This window comes from Caretta caretta, chromosome 11 (genome assembly GCF_965140235.1).
Source record: "Caretta caretta isolate rCarCar2 chromosome 11, rCarCar1.hap1, whole genome shotgun sequence".
Classification (NCBI taxonomy): Eukaryota; Metazoa; Chordata; order Testudines; family Cheloniidae; genus Caretta; species Caretta caretta.
This window is the reverse complement of record NC_134216.1, coordinates 73,044,556-73,061,014: the sequence shown is the minus strand read 5'-3', so window position 1 is coordinate 73,061,014 and position 16,459 is coordinate 73,044,556. Positions and strand designations below refer to the sequence as shown.

General features: G+C 44.5%; 1 protein-coding gene across 2 annotated transcripts in view; it reads left to right on the top strand.

Moving 5' to 3' along the window:
- The window catches only part of LOC125644837 (aryl hydrocarbon receptor-like), a 146,430-nt gene that overhangs the window by 109,393 nt on the left and 20,578 nt on the right, over positions 1–16,459 (top strand). For both annotated transcript variants that reach the window (XM_048869403.2, XM_075118164.1), the window contains exons 4-7: positions 4,160–4,249; positions 10,179–10,302; positions 11,136–11,266; positions 15,882–16,084. In XM_048869403.2, the coding sequence (XP_048725360.2) occupies positions 4,160–4,249; positions 10,179–10,302; positions 11,136–11,266; positions 15,882–16,084 (548 nt within the window). The remainder of the gene's footprint in view (positions 1–4,159; positions 4,250–10,178; positions 10,303–11,135; positions 11,267–15,881; positions 16,085–16,459) is intronic.

The following is a 16,459-nucleotide window of genomic DNA, read 5'->3' as shown; positions in this document are numbered from 1 at the left end:
TTTTCATTGTTCTCAGATCCAAGGGTTTGGGTCTGTGGTCACCTATGCAAATTGGTGAAGATTTTTACCAAACCTGTCCCAGGAAGTGGGGTGCAAGGGTTGGGAGGATTTTGGGGGGAAGGACGTGTCCAAACTGTGTTTCCCAGTAAACCCAGTTAGAGTTTGGTGGTGGCAGTGGATATTCCAAGGACAAAGGGTAAAATTAATTTGTACCTTGGGGAAGTTTTAACCTAAGCTGGTAAAAGTAAGCTTAGGAGGTTTTCATGCAGGTCCCCACATTTGTACCGTAGAGTTCAGAGTGGGGGAGGAACCTTGACAGCGTCCATGCTGATGACGGGTTCTGCTCAATAATAATCCAAAGCAGAGCGGACCAATGCATGTTCATTTTCGTCATCTGAGTCAGATGCTACCAGCAGAAGGTTGATTTTCTTTTTTGGTGGTTCAGGTTCTGTAGTTTCTTCATCAGAGTGTTGCTCTTTTAAGACATCTGACAGCATGCTCCACACTTCGTCCCTCTCAGATTTTGGAAGACACTTCAGATTCTTAAACCTTGGGTCAAGTGTTGTATCTATCCTTAGAAATCTAACATTGGTATCTTCTTTGTGTTTTGTCAAATCTGCTGTGAAAGTGTTCTTAAAATAAATATATGCTGGGTCATCATCCAAGACTGTTATAACATGAAATAGATGGCGGAATGTGGATAAAACAGAACAGGAGACATACAGTTCTTCCCCAAGGAGTTCAGTCACAAATTTCATTAACGCATTATTTTTTTAATGAGCATCATCAGCATGGAAGCATGTCCTCTAGAATGGTGGCCAAAGCATGAAGGGACATATGAATGTTTAGCAAATGTAAATGTAAACAAACTTGTTTGTCTTAGCAATCAGCTGAACAAGAAGTAGGACTAAGTGGACCTGTAGGCTCTAAAGTTTTACATTGTTTTGTTTTTGAGTGCAATTATGTAACCAAAAAAAATCTACATTTGTAAGTTACACTTTCACAATAAAGAGATTGCACTACAGTACTTGAATTAAGTGAATTGAAAAATATTTCTTCATCATTTTTACAGAGCAAATATTTGTAATAAAAAATAACAGTATAAAGTGAGCACTGTATAATTTCTATTCTGTGTTGTAATAGAAATCAATAAATTTGAAAATGTAGAAAAACATCAAAAATTTAACTTCAATTGGTATTCTATTGTTTAACAGTGCGATTAATCGCGATTAATTTTTTTGAGTTAACTGTGATTAATTGACAGCCCTAGCTCACACTAATAATTTTTTATGCTTCTATTTTGGGCCTTTGTCCCCCATTATATGCCATGTTTGGGCTTTAGGAGGTTGTGAGATCTCTGGGGAGAGAGAGAAAGAAGGGAGTAATTCTGCTATCAGTGCACTTAAGTCTATCTCTACTGCTGTCCACTTACAAGAAAGAGAAGTATGAGCGTCCTAATCAGAATATGTGAAATACAAGCTGAAAATATTCAGCTCTCTGATATTGTGCATTTGGAAAATTATTAATGGATTAATTATTGAAGTTGCTGAAAACTTGGTTGCCACAAAATTGAAATTTCCCCCAGAAAACTTTGATTTTTGTTAAAGTTAAAAAAAAAAAAAAAAAACCTGGCCCCAAATAAGTATTTCTTTATCTCAGATTGAGACATTCTAGCTTGTTGAGAACCAAATTGAAACACTTCATTTCAGGTCAGTTCAATATTAATCTGTGTCTGCTTGAGGTGTCCTGGTTGATTCACCCTGCACCCTGATGCACCTCTGGCTTAAAGTGCTCTGTACCTCATGTACATACCAGGGCCACATTGTATCACAGGAGATGCCGTCCATATGGGAAAATGGGGAGAGTGAGGAACCTAAACTACAGCTCCCTTGAGGCACTGTGACAATTCAGGCATAGTTCAGTGTTGAACCAAGCTGAAATGAAATATTACTTCAACTCAGGAATGTCAAAATGTTTCACTTCAATCAGAAATGTCAAAACAAAACAACTTATTGTCTCGATTCAGGATGAAAACAGTCATTGAAACATCTGAATTTCCTGATGTTTGATCAGATCTAATTAGGATACAGTTAAGCAACTAGACAGAATAGGTTCATAAATGTGACAAAACACAGCAGAAGGCACTTTCTGTGTTTGCTAGGTCAGCACAGCTCTGCCAGCATTGGAAAGGCTTCAGCACTTGTATGTGTGAAAAGGCGATGTGATAGGGCAGCTGCCCCTCACTGGCAGAAAAGGGATTAAAAGCAGCCCTAGGGAGGCTGCACTGGAGGCAGCCAAATAGAAAGGGGCTGAGAGGAGTAGCCAATCACAGCCCGGTAGGCTCATATAAGAAGGGCTGCAGGGCTGAGCAGAGTTAAGTAGCTGACTGGAGAGAAGTAGCTTGAGGGGAGAAGGCCAGGCTCCTAGCAGGAGGAAGGAGTGCCAGTACCTAGGACAAAGCAGTGCTGCAAGCAGAGACCAGGGGAGCTAGAGAGCTCCTGGCTGGCTGCTAGGGCCTGTAGGCTGAGGCCTGGAGGTAAGGGCAGAAGAGGGTGCAGGAGCCTCATGGGAAGCAGCCCTGGGACAATGGACTGCATTTGCCACTGAGGGAAGTGGCTGGACAGAGATTGCAGATCCCTCAAAAGGGGGAAACACAGAGTGTGGCACAGCCGGAGGGCCGTGTCACTGAAAAGGATGCTGCAGTCCTGGGCGTGGCGTGGGTCCTGGAACAAAAGTGACAGCGATGAGGCACCACTAGAGATTAGCGCATTAGCGAACAGAGCTAATCTCCAGGACAGCCAGCAGGAGGCGCCTCAGTAGTGAGTCGCACGCCGTCACAGGCAGGATTTGTGCCTGCTCAGTAAATCTGGGAGAAAGGAAAACAATGCTTCATTTTGAAATACTGCTTTATTTGGCCTCCTGAAGACTATTCCAGACATTCGGTTTTCAGTTCTCTCCCAGAGTAGTCAGCTACCGTATTACATGAAACTCACACTTTATAGATCTCGGCTCTCAGATCACCACTACTTTGTTTTGTTTGTATCTGCTTGCTCAGTTTTGCTAATGATTCGCGATTCACAATCCGCCTCTTAAACTGTCTCTGTAGAAAATGAAATCCCAGTCTCTCCTCTGCCTCATTTGCAGTCAGTGAGGGGTGGCTCTGGGACTCAGAGCCCACCGCGACCTGACAATGGTTTTGCCTCAGGGACACCATTCTCCCCAAGGAGAATGCTGCAAAATCCAGACAGATTCAAATCAACCCCCAGGAAATAACTAACGTGAATCTAAAATCCCCCTGGTAGGGAGACCCCCTAGACTGTTCCACCCCATTGCTGGTGCACCAGCAGTGGTCTGTGAGGTCCTTATTTTATTAGCCATTCCTCTGTCGCATGCAGGATGCCACCAGTGCACCCCACAGAAAAGGACCTATTGCTGATATCATAGCAACAGGCAGCTGCCACAAGCTGGGAGTTCTGTGTAGGATTGCCAGCACCCCGGGATTGTCTGGGAGTCTCCAGGAATTAAAGATTATGTTATGTGATGAAATCTCCAGGAATGCGTCCAACCGAAGTTGGCAAACCTAGCTCTGTGTCATCGGAGCTAACCTCCATACAAAGATTCTTTGGCATGGAACGCCTTCCCCAAACTAGTCTACCCTCCTCCAGGCCCACTCCTACCAGGGTGCTCCAGTAAATGGCCAGCTGATAGCAGCCAGCCGGTGGCTAGCCTTGATTACCAATGTCACTAATATCTAGTTCATGTATAGTGTTAACAAGAGATCAAATCCTGCACCTTTCTGCATGTAGCTAATCTCCATAACCTTGTTTCCCTGTGGCTGACATTCCTTGTCCACCCGCCCTCTCAGATTTTCAGAAAACACCTCCTTCCCCCTTCCGATCATTTGGTCCTGACTATAAATCCTTATTTCCCTACGTCCCTAGCTGCAACTTTTCCTCGGGGTCTCTCACAGCTGTCTAAGCTGTCATCCTACCCCCACTACTTTCTTATCCCCACCAGCAGCTGACCATCAGAAAGCTGACAGGGGAACCTGACCTCCAGACAGAATGAGATCTCTCCACTCACTTGGTTTCCATCCACATGCAGTGGTGTTGGGTTGGGAGCTGAGTTCTGGTGCTCACTCTGTCCCCCTCTCTCCTAGGCTCTTCATGGCTTTGTGCTGGTGGTGACGTCTGAAGGGTTGATATTTTATTCCTCGCACACGATTCAAGACTATCTTGGATTTCATCAGGTTAGTAGGATGTTCCATAACTTTTTAACGTGGTTTCTCTTTGGCCTGTGACTTTCTTTTTTGGTTTAGCTGGTAAAACATATCCTCTAACCTGGGAAATAGCTGACAGCCAATGGACCCCAGGCTCCTCTGAAATGAGTGGATGAGATTTGACCAGATGTTTCTGCTCCTAAAAGTAATGTGACTCTTCTGGGCTGATTTCACAACCACATTCATGGCTCCCCTGATCTGAGGCCAGCAGAGGGAGGAGCAGAAAATTGCTCTTGGCGCTGGAAATAGGGCTGAGCTGATAAGCAGAGCCAAGCAAGAGACTTGAGCTCCCATCTGCAGAGCATGGGCCAAACTCCGCTCTGTTCCAGCGATGTAAGCGTGCAGTAACTCAGCTGAAGCCAATGGAGTTACTTTGAATTTACACCCATATAGATGAAAGCAGAATTTGACTCTCTAGAGAGTCTGCTTGTTGTCATTCTGACAGTGGCATGGCCGGGTATCACTGCCCCTTTTAAGATCACTTAACATAGGGACTACAGAATTTAAAAAAGACAAATATCAGGGAGCGGGACCACAATACATGTATTCCTTTTCCCTCTCTGAATACAATCCCTTGTTACTTCCAGATGTGGAATGACTTTGCCACACTGAGGAAAGTCGACTAAGGAAGGAAAGACAAACATTACTGGTAGAAAAGACTCATTTGTGGTCTCTTGCCACAGCCCTGCACTGGGAACAGTGCTGGACAGCTGGTCAAATAACAATGTTGAAAAATGTCTCTTTAGCTGAATGGAATCCTTCCCAGAAGCTGCAATTTCTTCTGATTTTTTGCAACTGAAAAACAACATTTTCTGGTTGTCCACAACAGAATATCAAATTTTGGTTGTTGAAAACCAAAAAAATTGTTGGGTTTCAGGTTTTTCAGTGAAACTCTGAAACATTTTGCAAAAACTTTTGACGAAAAATGGAAAAACTTCTTATGTTCCCACAAAACATTTTGAAGAAAACAGAACAGCCCTACTGAGTCAGACCAAAGGTCCATCTAGCCCAGTATCCTGTCATAGAATATAAGGGTTGGAAGGGACCCCAGAAGGTCATCTAGTCCAACCCCCTGCTCGAAGCAGGACCAATTCCCAGTTAAATCATCCCAGCCAGGGCTTTGTGAAGCCTGACCTTAAAAACCTCTAAGGAAGGAGATTCTACCACCTCCCTAGGTAACGCATTCCAGTGTCTCACCACCCTCTTAGTGAAAAAGTTTTTCCTAATATCCAATCTAAACCTCCCCCACTGCAGCTTGAGACCATTACTCCTCGTTCTGTCATCTGCTACCATTGAGAACAGTCTAGAGCCATCCTCTTTGGAACCCCCTTTCAGGTAGTTGAAACCAGCTATCAAATCCCCCCTCATTCTTCTCTTCTGCAGGCTAAACAATCCCAGCTCCCTCAGCCTCTCCTCATAAGTCATGTGTTCCAGACCCCTAATCATTTTTGTTGCCCTTCGCTGGACTCTCTCCAATTTATCCACATCCTTCTTGAAGTGTGGGGCCCAAAACTGGACACAGTACTCCAGATGAGGCCTCACCAATGTCGAATAGAGGGGAACGATCACGTCCCTCGATCTGCTCGCTATGCCCCTACTTATACATCCCAAAATGCCATTGGCCTTCTTGGCAACAAGGGCACACTGCTGACTCATATCCAGCTTCTCGTCCACTGTCACCCCTAGGTCCTTTTCCGCAGAACTGCTGCCTAGCCATTCCGTCCCTAGTCTGTAGCTGTGCATTGGGTTCTTCCGTCCTAAGTGCGGACCCTGCACTTATCCTTATTGAACCTCATCAGATTTCTTTTGTCTTCCAACAGTGGCCAATGCCAAGTCCCCAGAGGGAATGAACAGAACAGGGAATCCTCAAGTGATCCATCCCCTGTTGCCTGTTCCCAGCTTCTGGCAAATGGTGGTTAGGGACACCATTCTTGCCCATCCTGGCTAATAGCATTGATGGACCTATTCTCCATGAACTTATCTAGTTCTTTTTTTGAACCCTGTTATAGTCTTGGCCTTCACAATATCCCCTGGCAAAGAGTTCCACAGACTGACTGTGCGTTGTGTGAGGAAAAACTTCCTTTTCTTTGTTTTAACCCTGCTGCCTATTAATTTCATTTGGTGACCCCCAGTTCTTGTGTTATGAGAAGGAGGAAATAACACTTCCTTATTGATTTTCTCCACACCAGTCATGATTTTATAGACCTCTATCATATGCCCCTTAGTCATCTCTTTCCAAGCTGAAAAGTCCCAGTCTTATTAATCTCTCCTCATATGGAAGCTGCTCCATACCCCTAATTATTTTTATTGCCCTTTTCTGAACCTTTTCCAATTCCAACGTATCTTTTTTTGTGATGGCGTGACCACCTCTGCACACAGTATTCAAGATGTGGGCATACCGTGGATTTATATAGAGGCAATGAACATTCTGCTCGCTTTTTTGAGTGCCACTGCACATTGAGTGGATGTTTTCAGAGAACTATCCACAATGGCTCCAAGATCTTTCTTGAGTGGTAACGGCTAATTTAGACCCCATCATTTTATATGGGTAGTTGGGATTATATTTTCCAATTTGCATTTATCAAAATTGAATTTCATCTGCCATTTTGTTGCCCAGTTTTGTGAGATACCTTTGTAGCTCTTTGCAGTCTGCTTTGGACTTAACTATCTTGAGTAGTTTTGTATCATCTGCAAATTTTGCCACCTCACTGTTTACCCCTTTTTCCAGTTCATTTATGTTGAATAGGACTGGTCCCAGTACAGACCCCTGGGGGACACCACTATTTACCTCTCTCCATTCTGAAAACTGACCATTTATTCCTACCCTTTGTTTCCTATCTTTTAATCAGTTACCAATCCATAAGAGAACCTTCCCTCATATTCCACGATAGCTTACTTTGCTTAAGAGCCTTTGGTGAGGGACCTTGTCAAAGGCTTTCTGAAAATCTAAGTACACTGTATCCACTGGATTTCCCCTTGTCCACATATTTGTTGACCCCCCTCAAAGAATTCTGGTAGATTGGTGGCATGATTTCCCTTTACAAAAGCCATGTTGACTATTCCCCAACAAATCATGTTAATCTAGGTGTCTGATAATTCTGTTCTTTACTGTAGTTTCAACCAGTTTGCCTGGTACTGAAGTCAGGTTTACCAGCCTGTAATTGCTGGGATCGCCTCTGGAGCCCTTTTAAAAAAAATTGGTGTCACATTAGCTATCCTCCAGTCATTTGGTACAGAAGCTGATTTAAATGATAGGTTACAAACCACAGTTAGTAGCTCTGCAATTTCACATTTGAGTTCCTTCGTGGGTGAATGCCATCTGGTCCTGGTGACTTATTACTGTTTAGTTTATCACTTTGTTCCAAAACCTCCTCTAATGACACGTCAATCTGGGACAGTTCCTCAGATTTGTCACCTAAAAAGAATGGCTCAGGTTTGGGAATCTCCCTCAAATCCTCAGCCATGAAGACCAATACAAAGAATTCACTTAGGAAAGGAAATTAGTTTCCTTTCCTATTCTGTCCCAGCCCAGCAGGCACTCCAGTCTGCCTAAGCAGGAGACTTTTTTTGTATTTTTCATGACATTTTAGTGGCCAAATACCATATTTCCTTGTTTTGCAGAGGAAGCCTTCATAAATGGCCCCCTTTTTGATAGTGTCATTCTCACCAATTTGCTTCCTCCAACTAAGCCACAGTCACCAGTTTTCACCCACATGTACGAAGACTCTGATCATTTATCAAGGCTTGGAAACAGTTGACAGTTGCTTGCAGAAAGAGTTGGCCACCACGTTTATTGTAACTTAATTGGTCTCCTCAAAGAATGATGGTTTCCCTGCAGCTTTCACTGATCAGAAATGAACTTCAGTGATCTTAATGTTAACAATTGTTTCCCTATAATTAGCCAGGATGGGCAGGGATGGTGTCCCTAGCCTCTGTTTGCCAGAAGCTGGGAATGAGCGACAGGGGATGGGTCACTGGATGATGACCTGTTCTGTTCATTCCCTCTAGGGCACCTGACATTGGCCACTGTCGGAAGACAGAATACTGGAGTAGATTAACCCTTGACCTGACCCAGTATCCCCATTCTGATGATCTTATATTAAAGGTCTGACTGATTTGAAATATTTCCCCAAGGGTGACAGCCCCTCTTAAATGGGCACTTAAATGTGGAGGGCCAGATTTTCAAACAAGGCCAGATCACAACTGCATGTATAAAAATAAATGCAACTGCTCAACTAATTTGCATGTTTAATAGCCTTAAGCACAGGATCACATCATGTAATTGCACATTCAACTCTCCAGCACTGGTCTTTGCCGTGCACAGATACCTGATGCGTGCATGCAATTGCAGTAACTGTGTGTGGAAAGTAGATATTGACTTGCCTGCCTTAACCTGTAGGGAAGTCAAATAAAGTACTTCACTCTTATATAGGGCTTTTCATTCTCTATATATCCCAAAGTAAGCATCATTAGCTCAATTTTGCAGATGGAGAAAATGAGCCAGAGGGGTGAAGTGATTTGCCCAAGGACACTCAGTAGCAAAGCCGGAATTAAAACTCGGGTCTCTTGACTCCCAGTCCCCAGTTGTATCCACCTTGGCACAGTGTCTTGGCCTCTATTTTCTAACAGCATCTGCAATGTTTTCTTTATGAATTTCAAAAATAAGTGAAGCTGACATCTATTAATAGCTCTGCATTATTGCAGGCAATGGAACAGATTTAGTGCTGTTTTTCTCCTTTTGAAATGTTTTTTTCTAATAGATTCAAAACTACTGGAATCAGGATAATCTAAGTACTGTACAACATGTGCATAAATCAGCTGCTGAGGTGTCAAATTGCTTTAAGAATGTTTCTTCCAATATGCAGAACTTCCTTTCATTTAAAAAAAATTATAATAAACTGAAATATAACCAGTACAAAGCTCCTAGCATTCTAAACCTTATTTATATTTCATAGTTCAGAAGTTTTCATATTTTAAATGTGAAGATCTTGAGGATTAATTTAGTTGGCAAATTGCAGCAAATTATAGTGAATGACTGAGAGTCAAAGCGCCAGTGAGGGCAGTGTTTGTGATTTTTATTATTCTGATCTGCTCTTTGTAAATCATGTCTGTCTGTTCTACTGACTCATTCAGGGAAATGAGGTCAGATCTTTGTTGTGAAGTGTGACTTAATTACAGACCTTTTTTGGCTTTTGTTCTTATTGGAGCTACCCTATTAGTCATTGCTTGCTTTTTCTGCTTAAACATACTTCATCTTGCCAGCAAACACACCGCATATTAATTACACTGGGGTAGCTTGTGACTGCACACCTGTGTAGTGAAGTCCAAAGCCACAATCTCACCCTTTAGGTGATGACCAGGTAAAGGCAGAATAAATCATGGTGATCTGTTTTGTTGGGATTCTTTGAGCAGATTGGGCTTGATTCTGCACCACTGACACTTGAATCAGTTTCTTCCACACTGACTCACTCTTATGCCCCAAATGGTCCCACTAAAGAAACCAGGACCTCTTCCATGGTGAGTAGGGGTGGCAGAATTGGGTCCATTGTGTAGTTCTGGCTCCAACAGGTAGCTCCATTGCCTTTGCAGGGGCTGCTGTCTATGCCATGGAGGTGAGGGATGCAGGCCACCTTTACCCACCCTGGCTTGACCCAGCTCCCATCAGCAGAGTGTGCTCAGGCCTGGGATATGGAACCTTACTCCCCGGGGAGCCCCACTGATCTCAGTGGGGTGAGACTCTTTGCAGGCCCTGGCACTGCCCCTGAGAGTGAGGGTGATGAAATCTGGTCCACTGTGTGGCAGTTCCGATGGCGAGAGGCCAGGCTGTCCCCAGCTGTGCAGCAGCTGCAGGTGCCTGGGATAGACAGTTGGACTCACCTGTCACTCTGCTTCCTTCCAGACAGATGTCATGCACCAGAGCGTGTTTGAGCTGATCCACACCGAGGACCAACAGGAGTTCAGGCGCAACCTTCACTGGGCCCTTAACCCACCTCCCACTCCCGAGAGCAAACCATCGCCTGATGGTAGGTGCAGGAGACTAAAGAAAGGGAGGTGGCATAGAGCCTGCTAGGGGCCCGGCCAGTTCTGTTAGCAGCCCAAAGACCACCGGGAATGTCCTGCGACTCTTCACTGTTTCCATAAGATAGTTGCTTTAAAAATGCTGTTGTATTCCTGTTAGTCCTGGGCAGGTCCTGTCAAGAGGAGTTTGGTCCTGGCCCTCAATGGGGGAGACAGATCGTCCACTAGACCTGCTGCCTACAGACACCACTCGGTTCAAGCCTCAGCTGCAGTAATGTGCAGAAACAACGAGGAGTCCTTGTGACACTTTAGAGACTAACAAATTTATTTGGGCATAAGCTTTCGCGGGCTAAAACCCACTTCATCAGATGAATGGAGTGGAACATACAATAGGGAGGTATAAATACACAGCATATGAAAAGATGGGAGTTGCCTTACCAAGGCAGGTGCAGGTCTCTCAGATGGCAAATCCTTCATTGAGGCAGCTGTGAACTGAAATATTCTCTGTGCAGTGTCCAGCTTGTGCACTGAATAAGGCAGAGGTCCTATGTCAACGATAGAGAGAGACCTTGTAACTCAGGGCTGCACCCACAGCAGGCCATTGGAACTTTCCTGACTTTTGAGTGCTTCACTTTGAAACAGTCCTGTTCTTCATGTGCATGCAGGTTTTTGTAGGGGGCGTTTAATTAGAAAGAAGGAACCAAGTGTGTCCATCAAGAGGAGATTTTTTACAATACCTTCAATAGATATAGCTGCTGATGCACGTTGTCAGCTTGTTGGGAGTCTCCACACTTCCCTGTGTGTTAATTTGGGCTCTCCTTTATCCCACATCCTTTAGGTGAAACAAGTATCAGCTCCTCCATTATCACTTACAAGCCCAGCCAGCTGCCTCCCGAGAATTCCTCTTTCCTCGAAAGGAGCTTTGTGTGCCGATTCCGCTGCCTCCTGGATAATTCATCTGGGTTCATGGTGAGTAAGAACCTGCATCAGCCTCTCCTCATTAGTGTGACATTAGTGCAGGACTGCTCCTTTAGTATTCTCACCCACACACACACACCCATTGGTGGCAGAAGACCCTTAACACAGCTCTGCCAGGGCTGAATTCTCCCTACCAGAACAAGGGGGCTGTTTCTATGACAGGCCTGTTTTTTCCTTTGAGTCTTCAGTCAATCCTTGACCATGCTGGAACAAAGGCCTTCTCCACAGCAGCCTTTGTTCTTCAGTCCCCCTTCCACTTCTAGCACATCTCTGCCAGTGGGAGCACTAGTCTAGACAGACCACTGGCATTTTGAGCACCTCATCCTCTAGAAGTGTTAGGAACATGGTCAGACAATGTCCTCATACACACTAGCTCTTCCTCTGTGCTACCACCAATGGAGCTGCACTGGTGGTGGGACAATTTAAGAACAAGGCTAGTGTAGCAGCTAAAGTGACATACTTCCACTCCTAAATTCATTGGGGGCAGAATGTGGCCCCTGATCTATCAGGGCAAACCTGCTGAACACCAGTGAATCTCCGTCTAATCACCCTGGGGGTCAGCAGCTTTTGGAATGGCCCTTATAGGGCACAGGCAGCAGCTCAAAGCGGGACATCCAGTGAACAGCCCTGTCCTTGGCTGACGCCCGGATCTGGAGTGGAGGATGTAAACTGGCTTAACTTCCCCTTTGGCTCTGCTTCCTCCCCCCCCCCCCAAACACACACACAAATAGTACATAGTGTGGTTCACCCACAGACCAGGGTCAGGACAATTGTTGCCTAAATTGAGGGGTTTGTCTGGATTCTGACAGGAGAATTTGCTTGTGTTAAACTTCAGCAAACAACAAAATGGCATTCAGTTTTTGGTGGCATTCTGGAATGGTGATTTTAAAAGTGACTTTCAAAATGGAAAACAAGGTCTGATGTTCCCCCAGTGCCTGCGTTCTCCAGGGGAGGACCCAGAAATGCGGCTTGGGAGCTCACTCAACCCTTAATGGAAGGAGCAGAGGGACAGACTCTTTAAGAACCATGCTTTTCTCCAATCTGTTCGCCAGACATCTGAGTTAAATATCTGTCACAAAAACAAAGATGCTTGAGAATCACTTCCAGGAAAATAAAGCCTTTTTTTTTTCCCCCCTAGGCCTTATTATTACATCATAAAGCTTCTATCAAGTGCACAAACTCCATTACTGTTATGTTTTCAGATCACCTCTAAGCTTTTTAAGTGATTGGGAGGAGATTTCCCAAAACAAGGACTTTGCACACACAAAAGCACCACTCTGGGTCAGTTCTGCATGAGGGTATGGCTCTAGGTGATACTGCCTGGCAGCGAAAATATGAAGGTTGGTGAATGCCTCATGCAAAATGCTAAGAGGGCTGGTTGGCTCAGGGGACTGGTAATAGGTTGAGAAGCTTTTCACGGCTTGATCACCAATTCAAATGCAGCTGCTGTTGGTAGTGACCAAAAGTCATTCAGGCCTCATAGCTGTGTGATGTCTAAATGCACTTCACAGTGTGGTTTCAGCCCGCAAGCAGGTGTGAAAAGTCACCCTCACAGCTTGTGGCTAAGTGGAAGCCAGAGACTGAATGGACATGGTAACTGTGCTATCCTCAAAAAGAAAAGGAGTATTTGTGGCACCTTAGAGACTAACCAATTTATTTGAGCATAAACTTTCGTGAGCTACAGCTCACTTCATCGGATGTTACTCTGAAACCTGTGCTATCCTCTTAACCCCTAGTGGCCTGAGACATATTAGTGAAAAGCTGGGTTAGCTTGTGCCATCTGCTCTGTGGAGGGTGGATGTCAAATACCAGTGTTGTTAGTCCGGCACAGTTCACCAGCACTGGCTTCAGTTGCACTAATAATACTCAGAGCTCTGTTGGGGTGATAGTTGCATCATGTGGGTGGTGCTTTTTCCTGGTGTTCCCTTACACCTATTCTCCCAGTAAACCAGACTGCTGTGCCCAGGGGCATGTGCATGTGCACTATTCCTGAGCCTGGAATGGCTTTTTCCTCACCCAGCACGCAGTCCCTAACCCTTAGCAAGGTGCTTTGTAGAAAGGTTTGGATGCCTACTGTGTGAAAAGCAATCTGTTTGTTAAAACCACCTTTGGAGCCAGCCCTGTGGCATTTACATTAGATGGCCTGGATTTTCAGCTACAGGAAGACATGGCTGAGGCCTTTATTTTAGAGCAGTATTTTCTGACCATGCAAGATCACCACAGCACAGGTCCCAAAGGACTGGCTTTAAGGATGTCGATGCTTTGGTTGGATGTGTGTGTTAGCCAGCCAGAGGGGGCACGTGTGAATGGGAGGAAGCACAGATAGGAAGCTGTGCGAACTTTATTCCTCAAAGAACAGACCACATGACTGCCAAGGAGACTAGCAACAGCACTGCAGGGACACACCAGATCCCATTGGCAGCCTGAAATGTTGCCATACCAGGGCTCAGCTCGCACAGAACAGCCCAATAAGGGAAAGATGGGAGCAGTGAGGAGCATGGTTCTGCTCAGTAAAGTTAAGGTGGGCCTGACTCAAAGTCCATTGAAGGCAATGGAGGGTTTCTGATTTCCTCCAGTGGTCTTCGAATCAGGCCCTGTAAGAAAGTGACATCAAATTTCTCCCTATGTCTCTACAAAAGCCTGTCTGCTCATTCATTAGAAACAAAGCGATACAGAGGGACTAAAAAGAGATTTAAAAAACTCGCCTCTTTTGGTGTTTTTTCACTGCATTGTCTCACTTTCCTTTGCCCTCCTATTACAAGAAATCTAGCACATGCTTAGATTGGTGCTTCGGCCACATGGCTGTGCCTCATGTTCTGACTCCTAGGGTATCAGTTGTACAGCAGGAGTGTTTGTCTGTATGATGATTTATTACTTTTAGCCATGAGGGAATATATGGGCATCAAGGCAAACCTATCAAATTTTAGTTTGATAACAAATCTGCTGCAGCACAAACACTGTCATTGCCAAGGAAGGCTAAAAAAAGAGGAAGAAGTGGGCAAAAGGAGACAAGGAGCTGAAATTGTACCTTTTTCTAAGGCTATGTCTACACTACAACTCAACACTCAGGGCTCATGGATCTCAGGCTGCAGGACTATAAAGCTGCAATATAAGCATTTGGCTCTGGGACCTGCTGGGTTTAGACACCGCTACACTCTGTGTATAATAGTTACTGTCCTTGGGGAATAGATGATGTTGCTTCGCAACTGCTTCTTGGGGATTACCTAAAAAAATAAACTATTTGAGTGAAAGTTAGGACACAACAGAATCTGCTGTTTGAATGAAATTAACCAAGTATTTTAAACTGATGCCTCTAGGAGAAAAACGAAAATCACATGCACAGAGTCTGAGTAATTGCATGTGGTGATGGTTTGGTTTTTATATTCAGAATTGATTTCATTTTAACAAGCACATTAAAATACAGGCTGCATTTTTTTAAAAAAATAAAACCCTAATAGGTATTGGGGCACTACAGTAAAATCAAATGACTCAACAGAGTAAAAAACAATCATATTTTTAAACAAAACAATTATTGAAATCCTACGTGTGGTTGAAGACGTTACATTACCAAAATGGAAGTGAGTGGTGACCCAGATTCCTGCTAGGCACTTCCCTCCAGCTGACAGGTGATGTCACTTCCTGTATTTATTTCCAGTAACTTTTCAAGGGCAATAAAATGTGCAGTCAGAGAACTAACTGAGGTCCATCTCTGCCTCTCAGACCTCTCAAACAGCTGAGCAGCATGGCTACTCCCTCTGGTTTTGCATTGGATGAACATTTGATGAAGGTGGGGTACGGATTGCTTTTGGGTGTTTGTTGGAGATGGGAGAACTGGAGTGTGTTAGCCACAATGCTGCAGGCAGCGGGAGGGGGGAAGGGAATTCGTAAGTCTTTCCTCTTTACTTCTCAGTTCCCGACTTGTAAGGTTTTGGGCGGGATGGGTTGTGTCCTGCCACCACTGAAACTGTCTCTACTGTAATTTTGTTTGTGAGCTCACATGAATAGAGATCACAAGAACAGGTCCTACCTATGTCCTGACCTTACAGCATGTGTCTAACCTGGTTTATGGCATTGTTGCCACAGGGTACAGCTACACTGCGATAAGACAGCCACAGCTGGCCTGGGTCAGCTGACTCAGGCTGCGGGGCTATTAAATTGCAGTGTAGTCTTTCAGGGTTGTGAGGGAAGAGGGGTCCAGACTCAGTGCCAGGGGATTTTGTGCTCCAGCAGCACCTCTGAAAATCTCCTCTGAATAGCATACAGTCATAGAATCATAGAATCATAGAAGGTTAGGGTTGGAAGGGACCTCAGGAGGTCATCTAGTCCAACCCCCTGCTTGAAGCAGGACCAATCCCCAATTTTTGCCCCAGATCCCTAAATGGCCCCCTCAAGGATTGAACTCACAACCCTGGGTTTAGCAGGCCAATGCTCAAACCACTGAGCTATCCCAGTGTTCATTGGCTTTTCTCTCCTTCCCCTAGGCTTGTCTTGTTCGTTTGCATTTACTTATTAACAAATGCTGTATTTGCTTTAAACAGGCCTTTTGTTGCTGAAGTTAACAGCCCGATTCATGTTCTCGAAGTGACTCCTCTTTTTTCTTTTCAAGGCTTTAAACCTTCAGGGCAGGTTGAAATTTCTCCACAGCCAGAACAAAAGGTCTGAGGATGGGTCCCTGCTGCCACCCCAGCTGGCTCTCTTTGCCATCTCCACTCCCTTGCAGCCCCCCTCCATCTTGGAGATCAGAACCAAAAACTTGATCTTCAGAACCAAGCACAAACTGGACTTCACCCCCTTGGCATGTGATGCCAAGTAAGTACAGAAGTTGGGACTAATGTTGGCATGTGCTGTTAAACAAGATTTTCCCCAAATACTCTTGTAAGCAAGACTCATGTTACATTCAGCATCTTTCTGTGGTGTTCCATGTTTGTGCAGCTCCTGGCACGGGGGGGTCCTGGTCCATGATGGGACCTCTGAGGAGCTACTGAAATACAAATAAATTAATAATAATAATTAATTACTTAGGAAAGGTATCTATTTGTTTTTTAAAATGTGGTTAATACAGCTAGTTGAAATATTTTTTTTAACAAAAAGGGTTTTGGGGAGGAAAGTGACTTGGTTTTTTGCAAAAAATTGTTAGAATGTTTTTCTGGGGGCAGGGTACTCTTTATCAACCACATTGAAATT